This window comes from Astatotilapia calliptera, chromosome 23, assembly GCF_964374335.1.
Source record: "Astatotilapia calliptera chromosome 23, fAstCal68.1, whole genome shotgun sequence".
NCBI lineage: Eukaryota > Metazoa > Chordata > Actinopteri > Cichliformes > Cichlidae > Astatotilapia > Astatotilapia calliptera.
In genome coordinates, this window is record NC_137443.1 from 5,938,896 (window position 1) to 5,960,776 (window position 21,881).

Consider the following 21,881-nt stretch of genomic DNA (forward strand, 5'->3'; position numbering starts at 1 on the left):
TAATGCTATGGATTTGATTTGATTTGATATACCTTTATTAGTCCCACAAGGGGAAATTTCATAAGGCTGCCGACCTATTGCACGCAATGGCGCCGCCATCTTACCCTCCGACCATACATACATTACACAAAACGTCACATGGGGAAGACAGGTCAGAGAGGTATAACAATGGAAAATGCACCACATGAGGAAAGATAAGGAGAAAAAAACAACTCCCCCCAGACTGAGCTCCAACAGGGAGATCAGTTTGAGAACAGAAAAAAACACCTCTGCACATAGCACATGAAAAAACTCTTAACACACCAAAGAAACACATGACAAGCAAGCAGGGGTGGGTAAAGGGTGAGAGACAGCCGATTTAGACAGTACATCCGGGCCTGCAGCCTGTACGCTGGTCTCCTTGATCCACCGTCAGCATCAGAGGGGAATAAGCATCGAAGGCGTTTGGAAAGGGAGGGGGGATGAGTGTGTGGAAAAGTATATAACATGATTCCTATAAGCTTGTGTTACATCACATAAGTATTATTATCATTGCTATTTAGGGCAATTGCGGCTCAAGAGTTGGCAGTTTGCCTTGTGATCAGAAGGTTGCCGGTTCGAGCCCCGGCTCGGACACTCTCGGTATTGTGTCTGTGGTCAAGACTCTTCGCCTACTGGTGATGGCCAGAGGGGCCGATGGTGCGATATGGCAACCTCGCCTCTGTCAGTCTCTCCCAGGGCATGCAATCCATTATTATTTAAACCAACTGTTAACTGTATATTTCTGTACATTTACGTATTATGATTCATATTGCCACATTCATTGACCTTGTTTATAGGTAATTTCATTGTTTGATCACGTTAAAATGTTCCTAATTTGATGTCTAAAAGCACTTGGAAAAGGCAGAATCCCATGTGAGATTAGCGTAACAAACTGTATTTTCATTACTGAAAATAACTGTATTTTCATGAGGAAGTTATTTTCTGTTATTTTACGGTAGTATTTTGGCGCCCCAGCTGCCAGAATATTACAGTTTTTTTAAGATGTTTTTTTTAACAGTGTACTAGATGCAATGGGCTGGCTTTGTGTCTTCTTAAACATTCAAGCAGAACCTTGATGTGTACTGAAACTTTCCTGTACTCAATCCATACCTATGATTTCAGCACCAAGTCTGCAGGCTATTGTTTGTGGACAGATGGTGAAGAACACGGTCTCATTTGTGTGTAATAAGTCGTTACTAATTGTCTGCAGATTGGATCAATGTTCTATTCTGCTACAGCTCAGCTCCTTGTCTGTGTATTACCATAGACTGCACTGCCACCATTTATCACTGCTGGTAGAGGAAAAGTCCTTTTAAACTCATTATTAAGGCAATTTTGCTAGAACTACTTTAATTATAGCAAGAAATCATTTCTTTTGTGGCAAAAATTGAACCAATAGGAATTCATTTATGAGGTTTTTAAGGCATAAATGCATACATTCCCATATACATGAATAAACACAGCTGCCACACACAAGCTTTGCTCTAATTTTTCCTATCAGCTGGCAATGCCATTCACTGATATCTTAAAGAGCTTATGGATTACTTTTGAAGATCTGTCACTCTAATTTTTCACGATTGCAAAGAAGAGCCTTGTGCGACATTAATTCCAACAGCACCACAAGCCAAATCTATAGTGATACTCTCTGTGGTTTGACTGAATGGGGGTATAGTCATAAGGAGTTTGCCTTTTGGGTTCTGAAGCCTTTTTCACTGATAACCTGGTCCTCAGCTGCCAGTTACTTTGTGTGCATCGCTACCTTTTCTACTGCACCAGTAACTTGAGACATTTGTGTAACTGATTGAATGCCCCAAAACTGACAGAGATAATCAAATGGTAGACCTATTTTTGGCAGTATGTGGTAAAGTTTGAGTAAGTGTGACTCAAGCAGTTTATTTAAGTGGGAAAGAGACCATTGGTTTATTTCATTGCAACTTAAATGTAAACATTTAAAAGATAACATGTAGAGGTTTGTCGAAGAAGCCATATAGATATTTAAAACTCCAACATATTAGACTGTCTTTTTTTCTTTCAAACATATGAAACATAAACAGATTTCCCTAACATTTGTCTTGCATATTTATTTTTCCATTAATACTCGGCCAATCTCTGCTGGGATCAGCTAGTCGTTGTTTTTTGAGGCGTTCCAAACTGTGTTACCAACAGGGAAACTGCAGAAAGTCTCTACCTTCAAACTATGGAACATCAGCACTAACAATAGTTTAAGGATGTGTCTTGTCTCTTCTTTACTTTTTTAATTTTTGCTTTATCAGCAATTATAGATGCTGATACTGAAAGGCATTTACTAACAACATATAGCCAATATGGGCCAACCAGTAAATTGTTGGTGCTCTAATATAAAGTTGTATACTTGAAGTCTTGCTTCAGCCAGGTTGATCTCTACCTTAGCATATAAATTTGGTTTTAATACGAGCAGACGATACTTTTTATGGGGAATTAGACAATTATTAGCTCTTTTATATTTGAAGTGCATACCATAAGGGTATCTCGCTGATACTGATACCTTCAAACACTGCACAACAACATTGCGAAGGACATTTGCTTCGCCCCCAATTCCAGTTAATGGTTTTATTTATATTATACAATGTAAAATGTAAAAAAGTACATTTTACAATGAATTACATTTTTTTAAATTAAATGTGGATTTCTAAGATTTGCAAATCATTGCATTCTGTTTAAATTTTACAAAACATCCTAACTTAATTGGAATTGGGTTAAGTTAATATTAGCTTTGAGGCACTATGATTTCTCTCTATTCAAGAGAGGTCAAGAGAATAAAGTTCAATAGAATCTGTGCCGAGCTGAAATAAAAAACATTATCGTCACTACTATTCATCACTGATTATTTATCCCTAATTTTCCATTAAAAAGAATTCTATGCATTTCTCCTTTTTTATTTTTTTTTATTTGAAGTATGAAACATTATTGACTTTCAAGTCACTCGCTTTGAAGCTAAATGCATGTGTGTTACATGTGCACTGGTATTTATGGCGGCTAACCACCATTTCCACATTACCAATTTACCTTTAGCCCTGGTGGATGAATTGATAGACAGATAACAACTCAGAAGGTGTCTGTCCTTTACCTCTTTCCTTCATTTCCGCAATTTTTCTTTACCCGACATTTTCAAACCCAACCAAGCCTTCAAATTGACCATATCCTAAGTGTGTTTTCACTTTGTCATACACTACTAGTACTTAGAGATTTCCCCATTTCCATCAGCACGTCATTAACCTTTAAGCAATGTATGTTTTCAAATCACGTACAGTGTTGCTTTTTCCTCCCCACTGCTGAATTAAGAAATGAGCCTGTCTCTAATGGTTTTTCTCATTCGGCGAATCACTTTTATGTATTTTCAAAGCCAGCATTTCCATCATTGCCCCTGCCCGCTGTATCAACAGCAGCCCCTCTGCAACAGCAGGAGTTTATCACCATGTTTCACAGAAAATTGAACACGCGGCCACATTATATCTCGTGTGCATGCAATGAGTCAGGGTCAGAGAAACATCCAGATATTCACACACATATGCTTCCAGATGTGCACATGTATAAAGACAGTAACGCACCCACCATTGCAAGTGTTCCCACACTTTTAGACCAAGTGTACTCTGTGTTGTGCACAGCATCTCTATGCTCATACATCATTAAGTGAGCCTGGGTGTTATTATGGAGAAGATGCAGTGTATTAGATGCCCTGACAGATTGTGTCAGGGCCTGCAATCCTATCAGGATTGGATAATAAAAAGACACTTAATCTAGGCAGTTCCCTACAGTCCTTTGCACACAGAATAAAAAATCCTGATGATCATTCTGTGCTCTAACTGTCCTTGTCAAATTTTCTCCTCCCTCTGTCCCATACTAAAATATAAGTTCAATAATTTCAAGTTAATCTCAATCTCCACCATTCATCTGCCAAAACATTTCCCATGAAAAGGCACAGAGTTATAGCCCACCAACGTAAAATGCGTTTATTATCTTCTCGGCAACTCACTAATGGGCCATAGAAATAGGTCCCTGCATCAGTATGGATGACTAGAGTATGATCAGCTAATTTATGAGGACCTTGTCTCATCAGTAAGACCTGAGATGTGGGACAGTCAACTTAGCATGCTGTCCTTCTGGTGTGCCCCATTTTACTATCATTCATGATAAATAGGGGCATGACAGACACAACAACAGCCAATCCGTCACCTTGTTGAAAGTCATAGAGTCTGAGACATACTGTCTGCCTATGCTCTTCTTCTATCCCTGCCAGAGAGGAGCCAAAAATGAGCTCAGTAAGGGTAATGACAGAGGTATAATGCGGGCACATTGCCTGTTATAGTTTGTGAAGACACTTTTATAATGCTCTCTATCTATAGAAATATACCTGATAAATTCAGTTAACTTCTCCCTCGTCTTGTTTTCTTTCCTGACAGTGGAGAGTAATCCATGCCAGACCAATCCTTGCCTCCATGGTGGAAGCTGCCTGCAGGAAGGGGATGGTTACAGTTGCTACTGTCCTCAGGGGTTCTCTGGAGAGAGCTGTGAGATCGGTGAGTCACTGCCAGGTCAGGTATGAGTGAGGGAACCTCAGAGGTCAGCAGCTGCAAACTGCTGTGTCCCTGAAGCATAGGGGGAAATAATGACAGGCATATTCTGACTTAACATTTAACATATGCAGTCTACTGTGAGGTGACTTCACGAGGAAATGGCAGATTGCCTCTGTGGGCCTTGTTTCCATATTATGTGTTTGAATAACTGATTACAATCTCAGCCGCTTCACTGTCAGGTCCAGGAGGCCTGGGTCAAGCTCCCTGACTGAAAATGAACATGAAATCTCCATATGCTGCAAGTCGGCCGTTTGTGCCAGAGGCTGTTCAAGATGAAGTATAGAGTATGTGCCTCAACTGTGTGTGAGTGTGTGTGTGTGTTTTCACCTTCTGCCCTGAGAGCAGTGGGCAGCTCATGTTTCCACTCAGCTATGTGATGTGAGAATGTGTCTGTCAGAAAATGGCAGTGCAGTGATTTAGGTGAATGAGGCTGTGTGTGTGACACAAGGACATATAGGCCACAGAGGAGCTCTGAGCTCACTGAGCAGTGGAGCAGCTGATTAAAGTATTGTCGAAGCGGTGCACGCCACAGTGGATGAGGGAAAATACAGGAAAGAAAAGGAAGATGTGGCAGTAGTAGAAAATATCAAAGTGACTTTACTACTTTGAATGGCACTTTAAAAACTGAGAAACACTCAGTGGAAGACTTTGACTGAGCTTAAACACATCACCTTTGATGCAAAGTTGTTGACAGCATTCAGTCTGACATTGATTCTGGGTCCTGGCCAAATTTCTGTGGGAAGACTACAGTAAATGTTAGCTTGTGCACAAGAGTTACACGATGTTGCAGTATGTGCATATCAAGCCATGTCCTGTTTTTGTGTTGTCCTTGCTGTAACAGCTCCAACAGATGAATTACAAACATCTCCAGTTGTGGTTCCGTCGTCCATGGTCTGATGTCTATGGTGTGATGGTCTTTTTCAGTTTTTCACAGTCATCCATGCAAAGACATTCGGCCACGCTGTGGTTTTAATGATCAATACTTATGGAAAGGAGTCACAGATCAGGGGTGAATATATTGACCTGGCTCTGATTATTCAATGCCTTTTAATGCTTTGACTCAAAAGTACCTATTATATAACATTTAGGCATGCCTGTGCATGAATGTCATTGAGGATCAATCAACACAACACTGGATCAATGAAAATTGATGCCAAATGAATGTATAACATCCACGAATGCACTTTGTAATGATTTTTAGCCATTGGATTTGGTTAAGGCTGCATAAAGCTTGATGGTTTATAGAAGCAGCTAGAATAAATTGTGATATTTTAGCTAAAATGTTTGGGCAGAAAAGCACTAAAAAGTCACAAAATATTGGTTATTTACTTATTTCTTCATTTCTGTGTCTCTCTTTGGCTTTCTTTTCTTTGAAGTTGTTATTTCCCAATGTAACTAAATTGCTGTGATGGCAATTAGAACAGCTGCATATCTGATGTGTTTTGCTATTACTTACCGCTAAAGGCAAAAAAGGTTAGCAACCTATAACAGAACATGCTTGACTACAATTTAAATATGTGCTATTTTGAAGAGGGAGTAGAAAGTCAGCTTTAATAACAGTGTTTCATTTCACATGTGTAGCCTCAGTGTCCTTAATCAGTCACTGATGGACAGCTTATTGAAGAGCTTCCATCTTTTTTCTTCTGGTTCAAATTGATTTTAGACAGCCAATACAATCCTATTATAGCCATAAAATCCAATAAACCAGTATTCCACCCATTGCCCTTACTCCATACAAGGTGATTATTTAGGCAAAATTATGCAATGTCATCCTTAGGGACTGTCTCTGGAACTTTTGGGAATTCTTTGGCGAAAAGCATTTTAAAGAACTGGTGTCTTCATGCTTTTTGTTTCCTCTGTGAGTTTGTAGTTAGTATTTATGGAGGTGTGACAGTGTAAAAATTATCTTCCAACTCCACTCTAACTTCTATTCAGGGCTCTAACTTTATCTAAACACACAGAAGGCTGTCAGTAAGACATATGGGCAGTAATAAATCTAAAGACATTAACAATCTTGTTTGAAGTTGTGGTATCCCACTGATCATGAGAACCAATTTTTAGAATGCTGCAATAGAAAAAGTGGTTGATGAGGCACATCAAAGCCTCTAAGTTTGATGGCCATGTGTTGATACACAGTGATTAATTATATTATCCATATCCCACAGCTGGAATGAGTTGGAGATACAGAATAATTTAATAAACATTTACTGCACAAATAAAATAGTTGAAGGACTTGTTGAAGTGATTATCTTTAATGATTCTTGTTGTAACAATGAAGTGTGTGGATTGCAACGTTAAGGTAAGGAGGCAAAGTTGACAGTTAACAGAAAGCTTTTAAATGCTATCCAAACAAATGCAACTTGAGCGGGGACAAACAAGAGCTTGTGAAAGGTAGGACACAACAGGTACATTCACAGAAAGCCTGACAAAGAGGGCAGGACTATTTATACACTGGAGGCTAATTGAAAACTAGAAAAAAGAAGCACATTCTGAGATGCATTACAAACCTAATAACTAACGCAGTTCACTATACAGCACACTTAATTATCAGGGCTCTAGACTAACTTTTTGCCATGGGCGCACTGGTACGCCTAACTTTAAAAAGTTAGGTCTACCGGCACAAAAGTTAGGCGCACACAAATTTTATAATAATTTATATAATATAATGTGTTTTTCTGGATACACTGTGCTTTTTCAGCATTCAAAGATTGATGACACCGTGTCAGAGCACTGGCTATGAATTTCAGAAGGATCAGGCCTTAACAGAAAAGTTATCAATAGTTCTTTTCCTATTACAGCTACATCCACTTCTGTCGTGCCTAGGCTGCTCACTAGGGCTGGGTATCATCACTGATTTCTATAATCCATTCGATTCCGGTTTTCAAAGTCCCGATTTGATTCAACTTAGCCTCAGACAGTCAGAAATATTATAATTCTGATCATTTATCAGTACTGACTTCATCAGAATTGTGAACATCACAGCAGATGCCTTTGTGTGAAAGTAACTGAGAATAAAACACAGAAAAACATGAAGGAGATTTTCCTGGTCTGGCTTTTTATAGCAGATAACCTTAAAAATATTCTACAATGTTCTGTATATAAAGTTTAAATTTCTTCAGTATTGAACAACAGAAAAAATAGGCTTTCTTGTCCGAGGTCATTTAAGTGACAAAAAGAAAAGAAAAAGACAGCAGCCGACAGCGCTGTAAACAACGGTAGACTGGTGGGTAATAAGCGAATGAATAATACAGAAAACAGAGATTGGAGACGGGAAACTGTTCTTGAAGTACAGAGAGAGATAGAGAGAGAGCTAGCTGTGCATGAAGTGTGTTTTTAATAGTCGTGGAAGCAAAACAGCAAAATTCATGATGACATTGATCAAATGTGAAGCGTAGTTTGCTGCTTCTTTTGCTGCTGGCTTGGTGAATTTTGGTTGGAGAGAGACAAAACCTGCAGCTCAGAATCAGCGCAAAAAGACGTAATCACAGCGCGGACCGGACGCATCAGAATCGCTAAGCTCCGACAGCGTGTCCGTCTACGGGCCGTCGGGTGAGAAAGCCGAGAAAGACAAAGCTGATTCTGATGCGTCGGCTCTGTGTTTACGTCTTTGTGTGGAGTCCGTGTACCTGCTCTCATTTGCTGTTTGGTTGTTGTTGAAATGGTTTTGTGAGCTTTAATCTGAGAATCTGGCGTTTCTGGCAAAACACAGTTATATTTAAAAGTCGATTCAGGATTTAATGAATTGATATCGCTTTATTCAAGCTACTCACCTCCCACTTCCACCTGCACTTTCAACTGGACCACGGCCAATCAGAGAGGTCCCGCCCCTTACTATCTCTGATTGGTTTAGTCCACGATAGGGGCATAATGTGTGTCTGTTGTTGACCACAGGGAAGGTTGCAGATTTTTTTTTTTTTTTGCTACCCGAACAGTTGGTCGCACAGGTGCAACCAAATATTTTTTTTAGTCGCACCACTGAAAAATTTGGTCGCATTTGCGACCAAATTGGTCGCACTCTAGAGCCCTGATTATTGTTGAGTGATGACTAAAAGGCTTGTTGAGAAATGATAGGTATGTGTGGGTGCGAAATGCTGGGTGCTTTTAATTAAAAAAATGAAAGGACTTAAGTTTGTGTGAGCCAAACAACTTTAACAAGAGCACAGCAGCACAACAAGCATCGACTTCGTACATCTACTTTTCAAAACAGAGATCTGCCAGCCTTCTACAACTGAGGTTAATAAAAGCCCCATTTACTTTTTTATGAAAAAACACACAAACCAGATGCAGTGCCCCCAGGCATTAGTGTATCCCAAGTAACCATGATAATAAATATTAAATCTTGTTTAAAAATCTTTCTTATATTTATTAATACTAAAATCTCTAAATTTCACACACACTATAACTTTATCTGCCAGCTGTAAACACTGATTGAATCCTAATGGAACAGACCTGAGGGGTGTACTATGAAGTGAGATTAGTGTCTTAGCTATGCTAAGCTTAAAATCAGAGGGTTTTTTTTTTTTTTGTATCATGAAAGAGGCTCCTTTCTCACCTGGCTAAGTCATAGTGGTAACTTTAACATTTCATTTACACCATGTTTTACATTAAGTGCATTATAGATTCTCTGTTGGCAGATCTGTTTTATATGTGGAAGTTGTTAAGCCACACCTTACTAAAACCACCACCAAATGAAGTGCACACCACAATATCACAGGAAGGTGCATAAATTAATTTAGTGATGCCAAAAATGTATAAATGCCATTATAACTGATCCTAATCTGCTGCTAAGTCTATTTTACACTGCTGGAATTGCAGCTACTAGAAGACAGAACACACACCAATATTACCTGTTCAGTGAATGAAAGTAATTTCACTTTGATCTGTTGACAAATTTCCATGTCTCCTTTATTGGGCTATGGGACAGTAACCTTTAATGTTCAAACGTATCCAGTTTAAAGTTTCAGAAGTCTAATGTGCAGCCAACAGCGTAGAAACAGACAGCAGTGCTGAGAGCGCACTCAGCAATAAAATGATTAACTCGCATTGGAATTGTTTATTTTACTGCTCTGTGCGCTAAAGCGCCAGATTAATGATTTTCTGAAGCATTAATCTCGTCTCTTATTTGCGACAGTTACATTTTACTTTTAGGTTTTTTTTTATGGGCTTTATAGATTTTTATCATCATCATCTGATAATGTCTCTGCTTGGAATAAGCAGCACTCACAGAGATTATTTTGTGTGGAAGAAATGTCATGTGACCCACCAATGGCCCATTTTTATGTGAGTGTGCACAGAGCCAGAAGCACGAAGCTCTGCTTAACAGAGAAAGTTAATAATCACAACTGTGATACAAGTCAATGGGGTTTAAAAATTTTGTGAAATCCTTCCTCTACGAAACTAGTATTAGTACACCTCTCTGGTCTGACTTTACTTGACTGGACTCTCATAATCAACTTGAGAGTGTCTCCACTTTACAATGACACTTAAATGCATGAAGTAAACTAGATCATTAACTTTTCTCAGTGTTAATTTTTCAACAATACACGTGTAATACTATTAACCAACAGTTTAAATGCAAAACCTGAAACCAGATGCATATGATAGTCCACAAATCATCCAGTTTCTATAAAAGAATTAGGTAGTAGTGAGAATTTGTGCAAGTCAAGGACATACATGACATGCACACGCAGTTTCCTAGTTTTAGTGATAACTATCCTTTCATTTTATCATCAAGTATTAAATACTTTATGAGATCTTTTAAAGTGCGAGCGCTACAAATGTTTTACATTAATGGTACAGCTTCTATGAATATCCACAGCCATATGTAGCAGTTGTTCATGGTGACAAATGCTCTGGTGCTTTTGGAGGGTTTTGCCCATGTGACACAATGTGTTCATTGCCATCCATTCTGTTAAAAGGTCTATTAAGTATTAACTGCACTGCAAACTAATATATTTATGCCCATTTCATTCTAACTGGAGAGGGAAAAGCAGCCTTATGCACATAAATTCATAAAGCAAAATCAAGTACATGTTTAGTTTTATCTCATACTATTTTTTTGTCTGTGTATGTTCACAGTGTCACTCGTGGGTTTTTTGTAGTTTTGTGTGGTATCTTTCCTGTACTCCTATGTTTTGTAAAAAGAATGCTCCCACATTCATCACATAAAACACCACGATTACATTTTAGTTAGAGTGATTTTGTTTGTTCATGACCTTGAAAATGGCAGCAGCCATACACTTCATTCTTCAGTACTTCCTGCCTGTATCGCACATTCTGGCAAATCCAGCAGGTTTATTTTATTCAGTTGTTGTGTAAAATTTAAATCAACATGGATGAGAAGTCAGAGTTCAGGATCCTGTGGCTTCTAATCAAATGTACTCTGCTGTCTGTATATAGTATATTTAAAAAACAAACAAACAAACAAACAAAAAACTCATGCCATGCAACACCAACAGGGTTATAATGGTGCAACATTTGTAGTTCTTTTGATTTAGAATCTGCAACCAGAGCAATAAATCACAAATTTAATAGATTCCTCCAAGATTAGGACCGTTGTTTGCCTTTATTTATAGTATAAAACCAAAATCCAACTCTTTCTGACAGAAGCAGCTTTTTCTGTTTAGTTCAAATGTGGTTTGTCGAGAAGGAAATGCATTAACCTATCTCCATCTATTTCTAAAGACTGGCCAACAAATCACAGTGATTCTAGGCAGACCAGGAATTATGCAAATTATTTCAGGTCAACTGCTATTTGCTTTGCCAGAAGATCTCAATCACGCCATCAGTCCGTCAATCAGGACAAAAAAGGGAGCAGGCAGGTAAGCAATTTCAGGCTGTAAATCACTCATATGCATCTAGATTAACAACAACACACTGTTATTACTGGCAACACATACAAGTCTGAGAGAAAATCAAAGCTAAAAGCTAGTAAATGAACTGTGATTTTTGGATTTCATATTCAGCGTGTGTTATAGGGTGAAGAAGGTAAATGGTGGTGTTAAAAGTGGGAAATTACTCTGGTCATCCTATTCTCACTTCCTGTGTTTTAACCCCTGTCTCACTTCATCTCTGTCCATCTTACTCATGGCCTGGTGTGGATTCCCCTCCTCCACTTTCTCTGTCATTTGCATGATGAATTGGAGGAGATAATAGTACCTGTGCTGCTTCATAAAGTTCAACAGTTTGGCCGAACTGACATGGTCACAGTTGCCTTGTAAGGACAAGCTCCCATTCTCATAAACTGCAACTAATGATCTGAGTAACTGCTACACAAATACTGATCATCGAAACTGACGACTATAATTGCCACATACAGTAATAGAATATTGGTAAATAAGACTCACACACTGTGTATTAAAATACATGTATTGTTTGTTTGTTGAATTGTCACATTATCACGGGAGTGATACGGGGCAGGGTTGTTCCACTTGACTGTAAAACATATTGTATGTATGTGTCATGAAACGCTGTGTGGCAGGCAGGGATTGGACCCAAACGCAAACTCACGGGGACAGAACTTGAACTCAAAAGCACAGCTTTATTGCTGGAAAATAGAACACAAGCAATACAAAACTGAACTGGGAAAAGCTAATTATAACACATACCAGAAGACATGGGGAGAATCACACACAGCATGAGGGACGACGCGATACTGACTCAGAGAAACACAGGGTTTAAATACAATGGGAAGTAACGAGGGGAATGAGACACAGAAGGAGAGCACAGCTGGGAGAAATCAGAACTGACGAGACAAGGGAGCAAAGTAGGATACACTCACATGAGACACAGACCTTCAAAGTAAAACAGGAATTAGCAAAGATGCAAACTAGACTAGGGGAGACAGCAACTAAGAAACACAGAGGGCAGCTACTAAATACTCAGAGAACTAAACAGAATACAAGAACACCAAACTAAGACACTACACTAAAGAACAAGCTAGGACAACAACGAGAACTAAGAACATAATACAGAAAACTCAGAGGCACAAGAAACTCAAAACACTGGGTCACTGACCCAGGACCGTGACAGTATGATTTATTGTTTGCTAGATGCCGGCTGAATAAAAAGGCTTATGCTAACATAAGCCAGTAAAGGCTGCATATTTTAATTCATCTACTGAAGAAACTTAACTCCCAGGGTGTTCAGGCAAAATAGTTCTTTGGTTGCAACCTTTTATTAATTCTGGGAGGACAACATCAAGTGGATTTTAGGTAGCAGGGTCTTTGGTTTTACTGGTTAGATGTACAATTGGAGTCAAAGCTTTATATATATTTATTATGGGCATTAATGTCATGGTGAGTCTGGGCTTTTAGTGATTTCTTTAAACTGTTCTTTTTCCAGGGTAAAATTATATCGCAGCATACATCTTTAATGACTTTAAAAAATTAGAAATGCACAAGTTTTAATTTATTTAGGATTTTCTCTAATCCAGACAGGGTCAAAAGAATGCTCACTAATATTTGGTTAGCAAGTTGCGCTTCAGCCAGCCACCTCACCTTTTGATAGTCATCAACACGCGTCTGGTATAGTTCTGAATGGATTCTGAATTCCCTACTGAATTTGTTGGATTCATTTAAATTGGTTACCTGACGAGGACCAAGCTCTTAAGCATAGTCCACAAAGTTTCAGTAGGGTTGAGGTTGGGGGTGTAGGAAGGCCATTCCAGAAGCTTAACGTTAGGCCGCTTTATGCATTCCAAAACCATTTGCAATGTGCTTGGGCTCATCATCCTGTTGGAACACCCAACTGTGTCCAAGTTTCAACCATCCAGCTGTTGATTTCATCAAAAGTGTCTGGTTAAGTTTTCCCTTGCTAAGGGACATTTATTATTAATGTCCATAGATTCAGTCTGATGTAACCTTTTAACTACAACTTTATGTATTTATTGATTGCTGTTTATTTGTATTTATTGGGCAATGGTGGTTTATTAATGTGGATGGAGATTTTAAATAATTTAGGAAAGGGTTTTATGTAAGAGGTCTCTTTGAATCTGCTTATAGTACACATCCAGTAGTATTTAAGCAGAGGCCCACTTAGTGTGTCAGTTGTTGTCATTGATGGGATTGACTTGTGTTGTGTTTGAACTGGTGTTGGGATCTGTCTGTGGAGAGTGCTAGTCAGAATTGTTTCTTATGTTATCTGGTGGAACAAATAAATGTGTTTCATGTTTCAAAACTCCTCTTGGACTTGTGATTTCCTCTTTCTGCCTCTTGGGTCACTTGACCAATTTCACATGCCTCATAAACTCGTCTTATTTCTTATCCATAATCAGCCTTGCTCATTTCTTCTCAGCTTTCCAAAAATTTCTCAAGTAAATCAGTCAAAAACAACACCACGTCTAATAGGCATAAACATCTATCCAGTTCCTTTTCAATTTAACAGAGCACATTTGCTCAGACTTACAGGTGGTTTAAAGAACTCCCTGGTCAATTTCAGCAAAATAAATTGAAAAGCGACATCTTTTGCAGTATGTTTGCACATAGCAGAGTCCTCAGGTTGGTTTTCTGCTTGACAGGAAGCACTCTTTTTTTTTTTTTTTTTTTAATTTGCACCTTACCACACACTCTGCTCTTCCAACTTTCCCAATCATGGTGATTAGATCGGAGTTATTTCCCCCAGTTCCTCCCTCTCTCCCGTGCTTGCTCTTTACCGTTTATCAAATATGTTTTTTCTATTTCTTACATTTTTCACTTTGACCGCATCTTCATGCCTTCACCTCATTTGTCGCTCTTTCACGCTCCATCTCCTTATTTTCTTTCCTAGTTGCCATTTCCTGTATTTTCCTTCTCCTTCTGCCGTTCTTTTGCACCCATTTCTTCCCTCTCTTCTGCTCAGACCATCATTTTTTCCTTCATCCTTCCTCCCTTCCTTGACCCCTCCAGAACATCGCTCTTTGGCAAAGCCTGCAGTGTAGGGCTGCATTGAAATCGCGCTGCAGTGCAGAGATTGGGGTGAACACAAACCCTCCACCCCACACTATCACCTCCAGTTCTCCCAAATAACACATTTCATTTCCTGCCACACTTCCTCACTCTCTTGCAACCCCGAACCTCTCCCCCCACCTCTCTCTGTGGCTCCATGCCTTTTTTTCTCCCTCTCTTGCTCAGTATTTTTCTGTCAAAGGCCAATACAATTATTCATACCGAAATGTCTCTGTACTCATGCATAAAATGAAACTTATTCAAGCTCACACGCTCACTCACCTGCATACTCGAATTGCCAAATATGCTCACAAGGGCGTGTGCAAAATGTATTCTCCTTTTTATGTCCATTTTTTCTCTACACAGATATGACCTCCCCCCCACACACACACCTGTTTGTACCTGTCTTATGTTAAACTAATATGTACTCAAGACTATAAGAAGAGCTAATGCACAACTCTTGTTTAAAGAGGGCATTAGAAATGCCTCCACTGGTTGATGTATTAACTAATTCATCCTCTAGGGCCAACTCCTTTCACATCAGCTCATATGATTGAGCCTGAAAGATTCATGAGGTTGAGGCTATTCATATCAGCGGCCCATACCCACTTCACCAAAGGTCCATACATCTAAGCGGTGAGGTCAAAGACGATTGTGAAAGTGGAAAGCACAGACTGTAGCTGAACATGGTGGATGTTCTATGGCAGATACACACAGGCTGTTCAGATATTTGTCAGCAGATTCTCTCAAGATTAACAAAGTGTGAAGCTAAAGTTGGTATTCTTAGAGCTAGAGGTGATTTATGCAGTAAAGCAAAGAGTTATAATCAGAAGTGTAAAAAAGTAAGAAAGAAATGTGCAGATCGATAGATCCTAGGTGAGTTGTTAGGTTACATATAGGAAGATAGATGGAAGGAGCAGGAGCTGCCGTGCTGCTCCCCTCAGGACATCTCATTCATTCCATCATTAATGATGCAATGGATTTATGTGTTTGGCTCCAAATCCTTCTAGTTCTAGAGGTTAGGCCCATATGTTATAGAGTTTCTAGTGCTTTTTCTTTGCTTCTATTTTTCCTGCAATAGTAGGGCAATCACCACCAGGTAGGAAAAAGTGATATTAAGAAAAGGTCATTCATATGCCACCAACAACTCTGACAAACTCAACCATGGGAAAATACAGTCCTGGTCTTTAATGATCCTGGATTTTTTTTTAATCAGACGTCTTTTAACTCAAACAAGACGCTTTTAAGAGCAATCTTTGCTGAAAAATATGGGGTGGTGATGCATTTTGTGGTTAAAATAAGACTTTTTTGGTGAATTCTTTTGGTTTGAAGGTGGTATAACAACAAATGACTCAGCATTGTGACTCAAAATGAACAATCCATGAGCTACCATGTGATGGCAAGTGTGCGAATGGCAGAGAACATCTCTTTTGGTGTGATTGATGACCGGCAGTTTTTCACAGTTTGTCAGCAGCTGACGAGTTCTTAAAGGGCTATGATTGGCTGGCTCAGCCAGTACCCCATGTCTCATTAATTCGTCCACATCACTGGATTCCTCAATCAGCATTATGATTGGCTGTACCCCCGCTGCCACTACCATGCATACTCTTACCCCAACACCACCAAGAATGCCAAAAAAAACCTGTAGTACTGATTGACACTGTTGCGCCTGCAGCTGACTCAGTTGGTGGTGCATCCATTAGACACATTCAAAAAAACGCCACAAAAAAAAACATTAATAAAAAAAAAAACCAAGCATCTGCAGAGGGGTACTGGAGTGTAGGCAAACTCTGTTCACAGAAGATATGAGATAGGTGATGGCATAATTTCTCAGTTTTCAATCACCATGGACACTCCCTCCTCTCAAACCTCCTCAGGACAATGAGAATCAAAGGACACACTGGCTGCAGAGTTGAATAAGAATGAGCTACAGGGCTCATAATGTGCGTGCGTCCATGTGTGAATACATGTGAGTGCAGCACACCGTATCTCTTTGGTGTGAACACATCTGCAGATTAATGAGCTCCTGGCCAAGTTGCCAGGATTCACCTCTCTCTTTTTATCTCTTTTTCACTCTCTCACCAGCTCACACATACACACTCACCACCACCTTGAGTTGACTCATCTTTTCTGCCACTCTTTGTAATTCACTTGTCAGCTGGAGTACCGAATATGCATAGAAATTGAATGAATATGCATGTATGTGGCTGATATGCGTTTGATTTAGCTCAGTGAGTATGTGTGCGTTGTGTTGGATGGAGAGAGGCAATGGTTCTGTATACATTGGGTGACAGCTGTGGGAGGAAGTGAAGCATATAAAGGCTGGCCACGTAGAAAGCGGGACAAATTGATTTCCCATGAAGACCGCAAACTGGGTTTTACACGGGAGGGTCTTATCAGTGTTCCAGAAACACTCACACAATGACACTCAAGTACAGACACACAAGCACCTACAGACTGAGACTCAAACTTATGTCAGCTGTAAATATGAATTAAATACTTCTTCAACACAGTGCGCTCATGCAAGAAAATAAAAACATATGGCATGGTTTAGACAGGAACTGTATATATAAGATGGACTTAGCCAGTATGACATCATCGACTGGTTTTGACTTCACAGTTTGAAGCTGTTATCATTTAGCTGTCACCGTGTTGGCATGTTGGCTCTATGCAGACAGTCATTACCATATTTGAATGAAAGTGATTTCATTAATTAAAGAAATTAATTTGTTGGTGGAGCCAACAAATGTAGCAATGCACCTAAAAACGACAAATATGTAGTAGTTAACAGGCATAGGACATTTTTACACATGTAGTCTAAACAATGCCCACTTCTGTGCTGTTAATTCACTTACCATTAGTATCCATGGATACAGACTTTGTACTATGTGCTAGAATGTAAAGACAATTTAATGTCTGATTCATGCATCTGCATTCACCACCTGGTAATGACTAGATTAGTTTTGGAGCCCCTTGTAGGGGCTGAGCTGTCAACTGATCACCACCTGGTGGTGAGTTGGATCAGGTGGCGGGGGAGGACGCTGGACAGACCTGGTGCACGTAAACACGTAGTGAGGGTGTGCTGGGAACGTCTAGCAGAGGCCCCAGTCCACGAGATCTTCAACGCACACCTCCGGCAGAGCTTCAACAGCATTCCGAGGGAGACTGGGGACATTGAGTCCGAATGGACCATGTACAGCGTCTCCATTGCCGGCAATAAGTCGGACTCATTCCCGGTGGGTGATGGGCTCCGCCAGGGCTGCCCTTTGTCGCCGGTTCTGTTCATAATTTTTATGGACAGGATTTCTAGGCGCAGCCAAGTGGCGGAGGGCTTTCGCTTTGATGGCCTCAGAATCTCATCTCTGATTTTTGCGGATGATGTGGTTCTGTTGGCTTCATCGGGTGAGGGCCTCCAGCTCGCACTGGAACGGTTCGCAGCCGAGTGTGAAGCAGCGGGAATGAGGATCAGCACCTCCAAATCTGAGGCCATGGTTCTCAGCCGGGAAAGGGTGGAGTGCCCTCTCCGGGTCGGGGATGAGTTCCTGCCCCAAGTGGAGGAGTTCAAGTATCTCGGGGTCTTGTTCGCGAGTGATGGGAGAAGGGAGCCAGAGATCGACAGACGGATTGGGGCTGCAGCTGCAGTAATGCAGACGCTGCACCGGTCCATCGTGGTGAAGAGGGAGCTGAGTGTAAAAGCGAAGCTCTCAATTTACCGGTCGATCTACGTCCCTACCCTCGCCTATGGCTACGAGCTGTGGGTAGTGACCAAAAGAACGAGATCGCGGATACAAGCGTCAGAAATGAGCTTCCTCCGAAGGGTGGCTGGCCTCTCCCTTAGAGATAGGGTGAGAAGTTCGGCCATCCGGGAGGGGCTCAGAGTAGAGCCGTTGCTGCTCCACATCGAAAGGAGCCAGCTGAGGTGGTTCGGGCATCTGACAAGGATGCCCTCTTGGCGCCTCCTGGGTGAGGTGTTCCAGGCATGTCCCACCGGGAGGAGGCCCCGGGGCAGACCCAGGACACGCTGGAGAGATTATATCTCTCGGCTGGCCTGGGAACGTCTTGGTGTTCCCCCGGATAAGCTGGAGGAGGTGGCTGGGGAGAGGGAGGTCTGGGCCTCTTTGCTTAGGCTGCTGCCCCCGCGATCCGGCCTCGGATAAAGCGGATGAGGATGGATGGATGGATGGATAGTTTTGGAGCTGCATGTGTAAGAACAAATATAAGTATAAACACTGTATACTTTGCATATATTTGACATTTTTAATGAGGAATAAAATGCAAGAAACACTGTACTAAAATGTATGAGCAAATGCATTACTGTACACCTTGTGGTGGCCCAACAGTGTAAAGGATTTTTTTTTTGTTATATCTCCATAGCAGCAACCCAGAGGGCGGAAAATAACCAAAGAGATGAATGAGGTAGAGTGAGATGAAGCAAGAAAGCATGAAAGAGAAAGAGACAGAGCAAAGATGACTGAGGGGATAAAGTCCTTCACTAGGCTCATGTCTGAATGACTGTCAGATCTACACTGGCTGAAAAATAGTAAATAATTCCTTCTTAGTATTTACCAGAGGGCAGTTTTTTTTTTTTTTTTTCATTCAATTTCCTTACCAGAAATAGATTTAAGAATTCAACATCAGAGCTCTCACCACTCCGGAAAACATCCTTATATAATTTTACTGTCAGTGATTAATTGATTCTGACAGGACAAAGGGAAAAATAGATAATTTTAGTCTACTATTTCCTCTTTAACTATGTCAGAAATAACGACAGGAGGCAAAGAATAGCCTGTCACTCAACCCTCTAGGGAACTGCTCTACTTAAAGTTATTGTATTTTTTAAGTGTGCGCACTCATAGAGGTAAGGACCAAAAGACAAGGAGGCGAGGAAGGATGGAAAAGCATGCAAGGAAGGAAGCACAAAAATGAAAAAAATATAACAAAGTATGCACAAAAAGGAGGAACACAGATGGAAGATGGAGGACTGGAAAAAGCTTCAAGGAAGCAAGTGGAGAAAAGTGATATCACAAGCAATCCATTGTAAGATTTAGACGTGTGGCTCCTTTAAGCTGTGATGAGACGTGTTAATGATAACACCTGGCACCCTGGGTGTTACGGGCAGACAGAGCTGTCAGAGAACAGACCTTACACCACACAGCCTTGAGGGACACCACCACTGCTAACACCAGGAACCCTAAAGGGACACCTGTAAACCTTGTAGACTCAAAGGAAATCAGCCTGGTAAGAGCCACAGGGTGAACGAGGATAAACTTGCCATTAAAAGATCTCCAGAGGGAGAGAGAGAAAATAGAAGGTGAAGAGACTCGGAAGTGACTAATATAACAGTATTAGCGAAGACAACGAGGGAGGAGAAATAGAAAGGAGAGGAAGAGGATTCTTTGGATCTGTTCTGCATGTTCTGTCACTTTACAGTCCTGAATATCTCCAGTTTCCTTCTTTCGACTTCTGTGGCGAGACAAAAATAGCGTGAGGCTGTAAGATACTGGTGGCATTGTGGCAGCTTGCTTGGCTTCTCCTGTCCCTGGCTTCCATTTCTTGGCCATTGGCCCCCTCCCACACAAAATATAAACAGACCCTGAAGATAAAGCCAGTGAACACACACAAACACACACACACAGCACTGGGGAGCGGAGTCAGACTGTCAGAAGTGAAGGCTAGCAGAGCGATTTGAGATGTTGTGACACTTTAGCTCATTACATTTTCCCAGGCTGTTATGAATGTTGCAACAGTGCTGTCAACCAAAGCGAAGACCTGTCTGAAACATACTGTGGGCACACACATTCACAGACACGCCACTGACGCAGCCTGCGCATTGCCACATCCACATTGCAGGCCTTGAATTAAGATGAATCTTTTGCTGTTTTTATTCTCAACGTTGCAGATTTTTGGGGGGAAATGTCTACAAGGACGGCTTTAGGCTCACTTTGCTCACTTTCCTTTGACACAAGAAAATCTGGTAACCCCTGACGAGCCGGATCCCTGCCTGCATGAAGCTCTTAGTACATCATCTGGGCTCCCACATGATGTACTGGTGAAGTAATGTAGTCCTGTTCAAAAGGGGTGAAATACTTTTCTCTATTTCTAACCAGAAATGCACAGTAAAAGATTGTGTTATCGTCAGACTGTGGATCCTCTGATCAGCTGATCACGCCCAAGCACGCTCTCTTGAGAGCAGCATAGAGCCTTGGGCAGTACCAGAGCTGCTGTGTAGTCTCCTCTTGTCCCTGCTGATCCTGATCCGTTTGTAATTCAGTGCACCTAAAGACAGCTTAAGGCCCAGGACTCTACTGTGTGCTGGTGGTACACACACATGCACACACAAAATTCGTATCTCACATACATTCATACACGTCCATGAGCTAAACACATTTTTACACTGATTGCAGCTATTTTGTCTCCTGTCTGTCTGTATTTCACTGGCCTCAAGGAGACCTACGAGTACTGACCGTCGAATTTTGTTTTTTTTCCCTTAAGTCAATATGCCGCAACCAAAAATTTTAGCTGTGATATATGACATATGAATCAGAATCAGAATCAGAATACTTTATTGATCCCTGGGGGAAATTATTTTTTATTACAGTGCTCCATTTTAAACCAACATTAAGACAAGACAGACAATACGCTAACTAAGAATAGTACAATATATACATATATATACATACATACATACATAAGTCACTTATAAATAAATATTTGGAAAAGAAACATGTGTAGTTGTAGCAGCAAACAGTGTGTTAAGTGGATGCGTTGTACAGGGAGATGGCCACAGGCAGGAATGATTTCCTGTGTCGTTCAGTGGTGCTTTTCGGTAATCTCAGTCTCTCACTGAACGAGCTCCTGTGACTGACCAACATGTCATGGAGTGGGTGGGAGGTGTTATCCAACATTGTCTTTATCTTGGACAGCATCCACCTCTCCGACACCACCTTGAGGGAGTCCAGCTCCATCCCCACAACATTGCTGGCCTTACGGATCAGTTTATTAAGTCTGTTGGCATCTGCGACCCTCAGCCTGCTCCCCCAGCATGCAACAGCATAGAGGATCGCACTGGCCACCACAGACTCATAGAAAATCCTCAGCATTTTCTGGCAGATGTTGAAGGACCTCAGTCGCCTCAAAAAATAGAGACGACTCTGGCCCTTCCTGTAAAGTGCTGTGGTGTTTTTAGCCCAGTCCAGTTTATTGTCAATGTGTACTCCAAGGTATTTATAGTCCTCCACAATGTCAACACTGACCCCCTGGATTGAAACAGGGGTCAAGTGTTTCCTGGTCTTCCTGAAGTCCACGATCAGTTCCTTGGTCTTTG

General features: G+C 40.8%; 1 protein-coding gene across 1 annotated transcript in view; it reads left to right on the top strand.

Annotated features, from left to right (window-relative positions):
* The window catches only part of ncanb (neurocan b), a 129,938-nt gene that overhangs the window by 53,305 nt on the left and 54,752 nt on the right, over positions 1-21,881 (top strand). Inside the window, exon 9 of the mRNA XM_026159414.2 lies at positions 4,461-4,577. Within this exon, the coding sequence (XP_026015199.2) occupies positions 4,461-4,577 (117 nt within the window). The remainder of the gene's footprint in view (positions 1-4,460; positions 4,578-21,881) is intronic.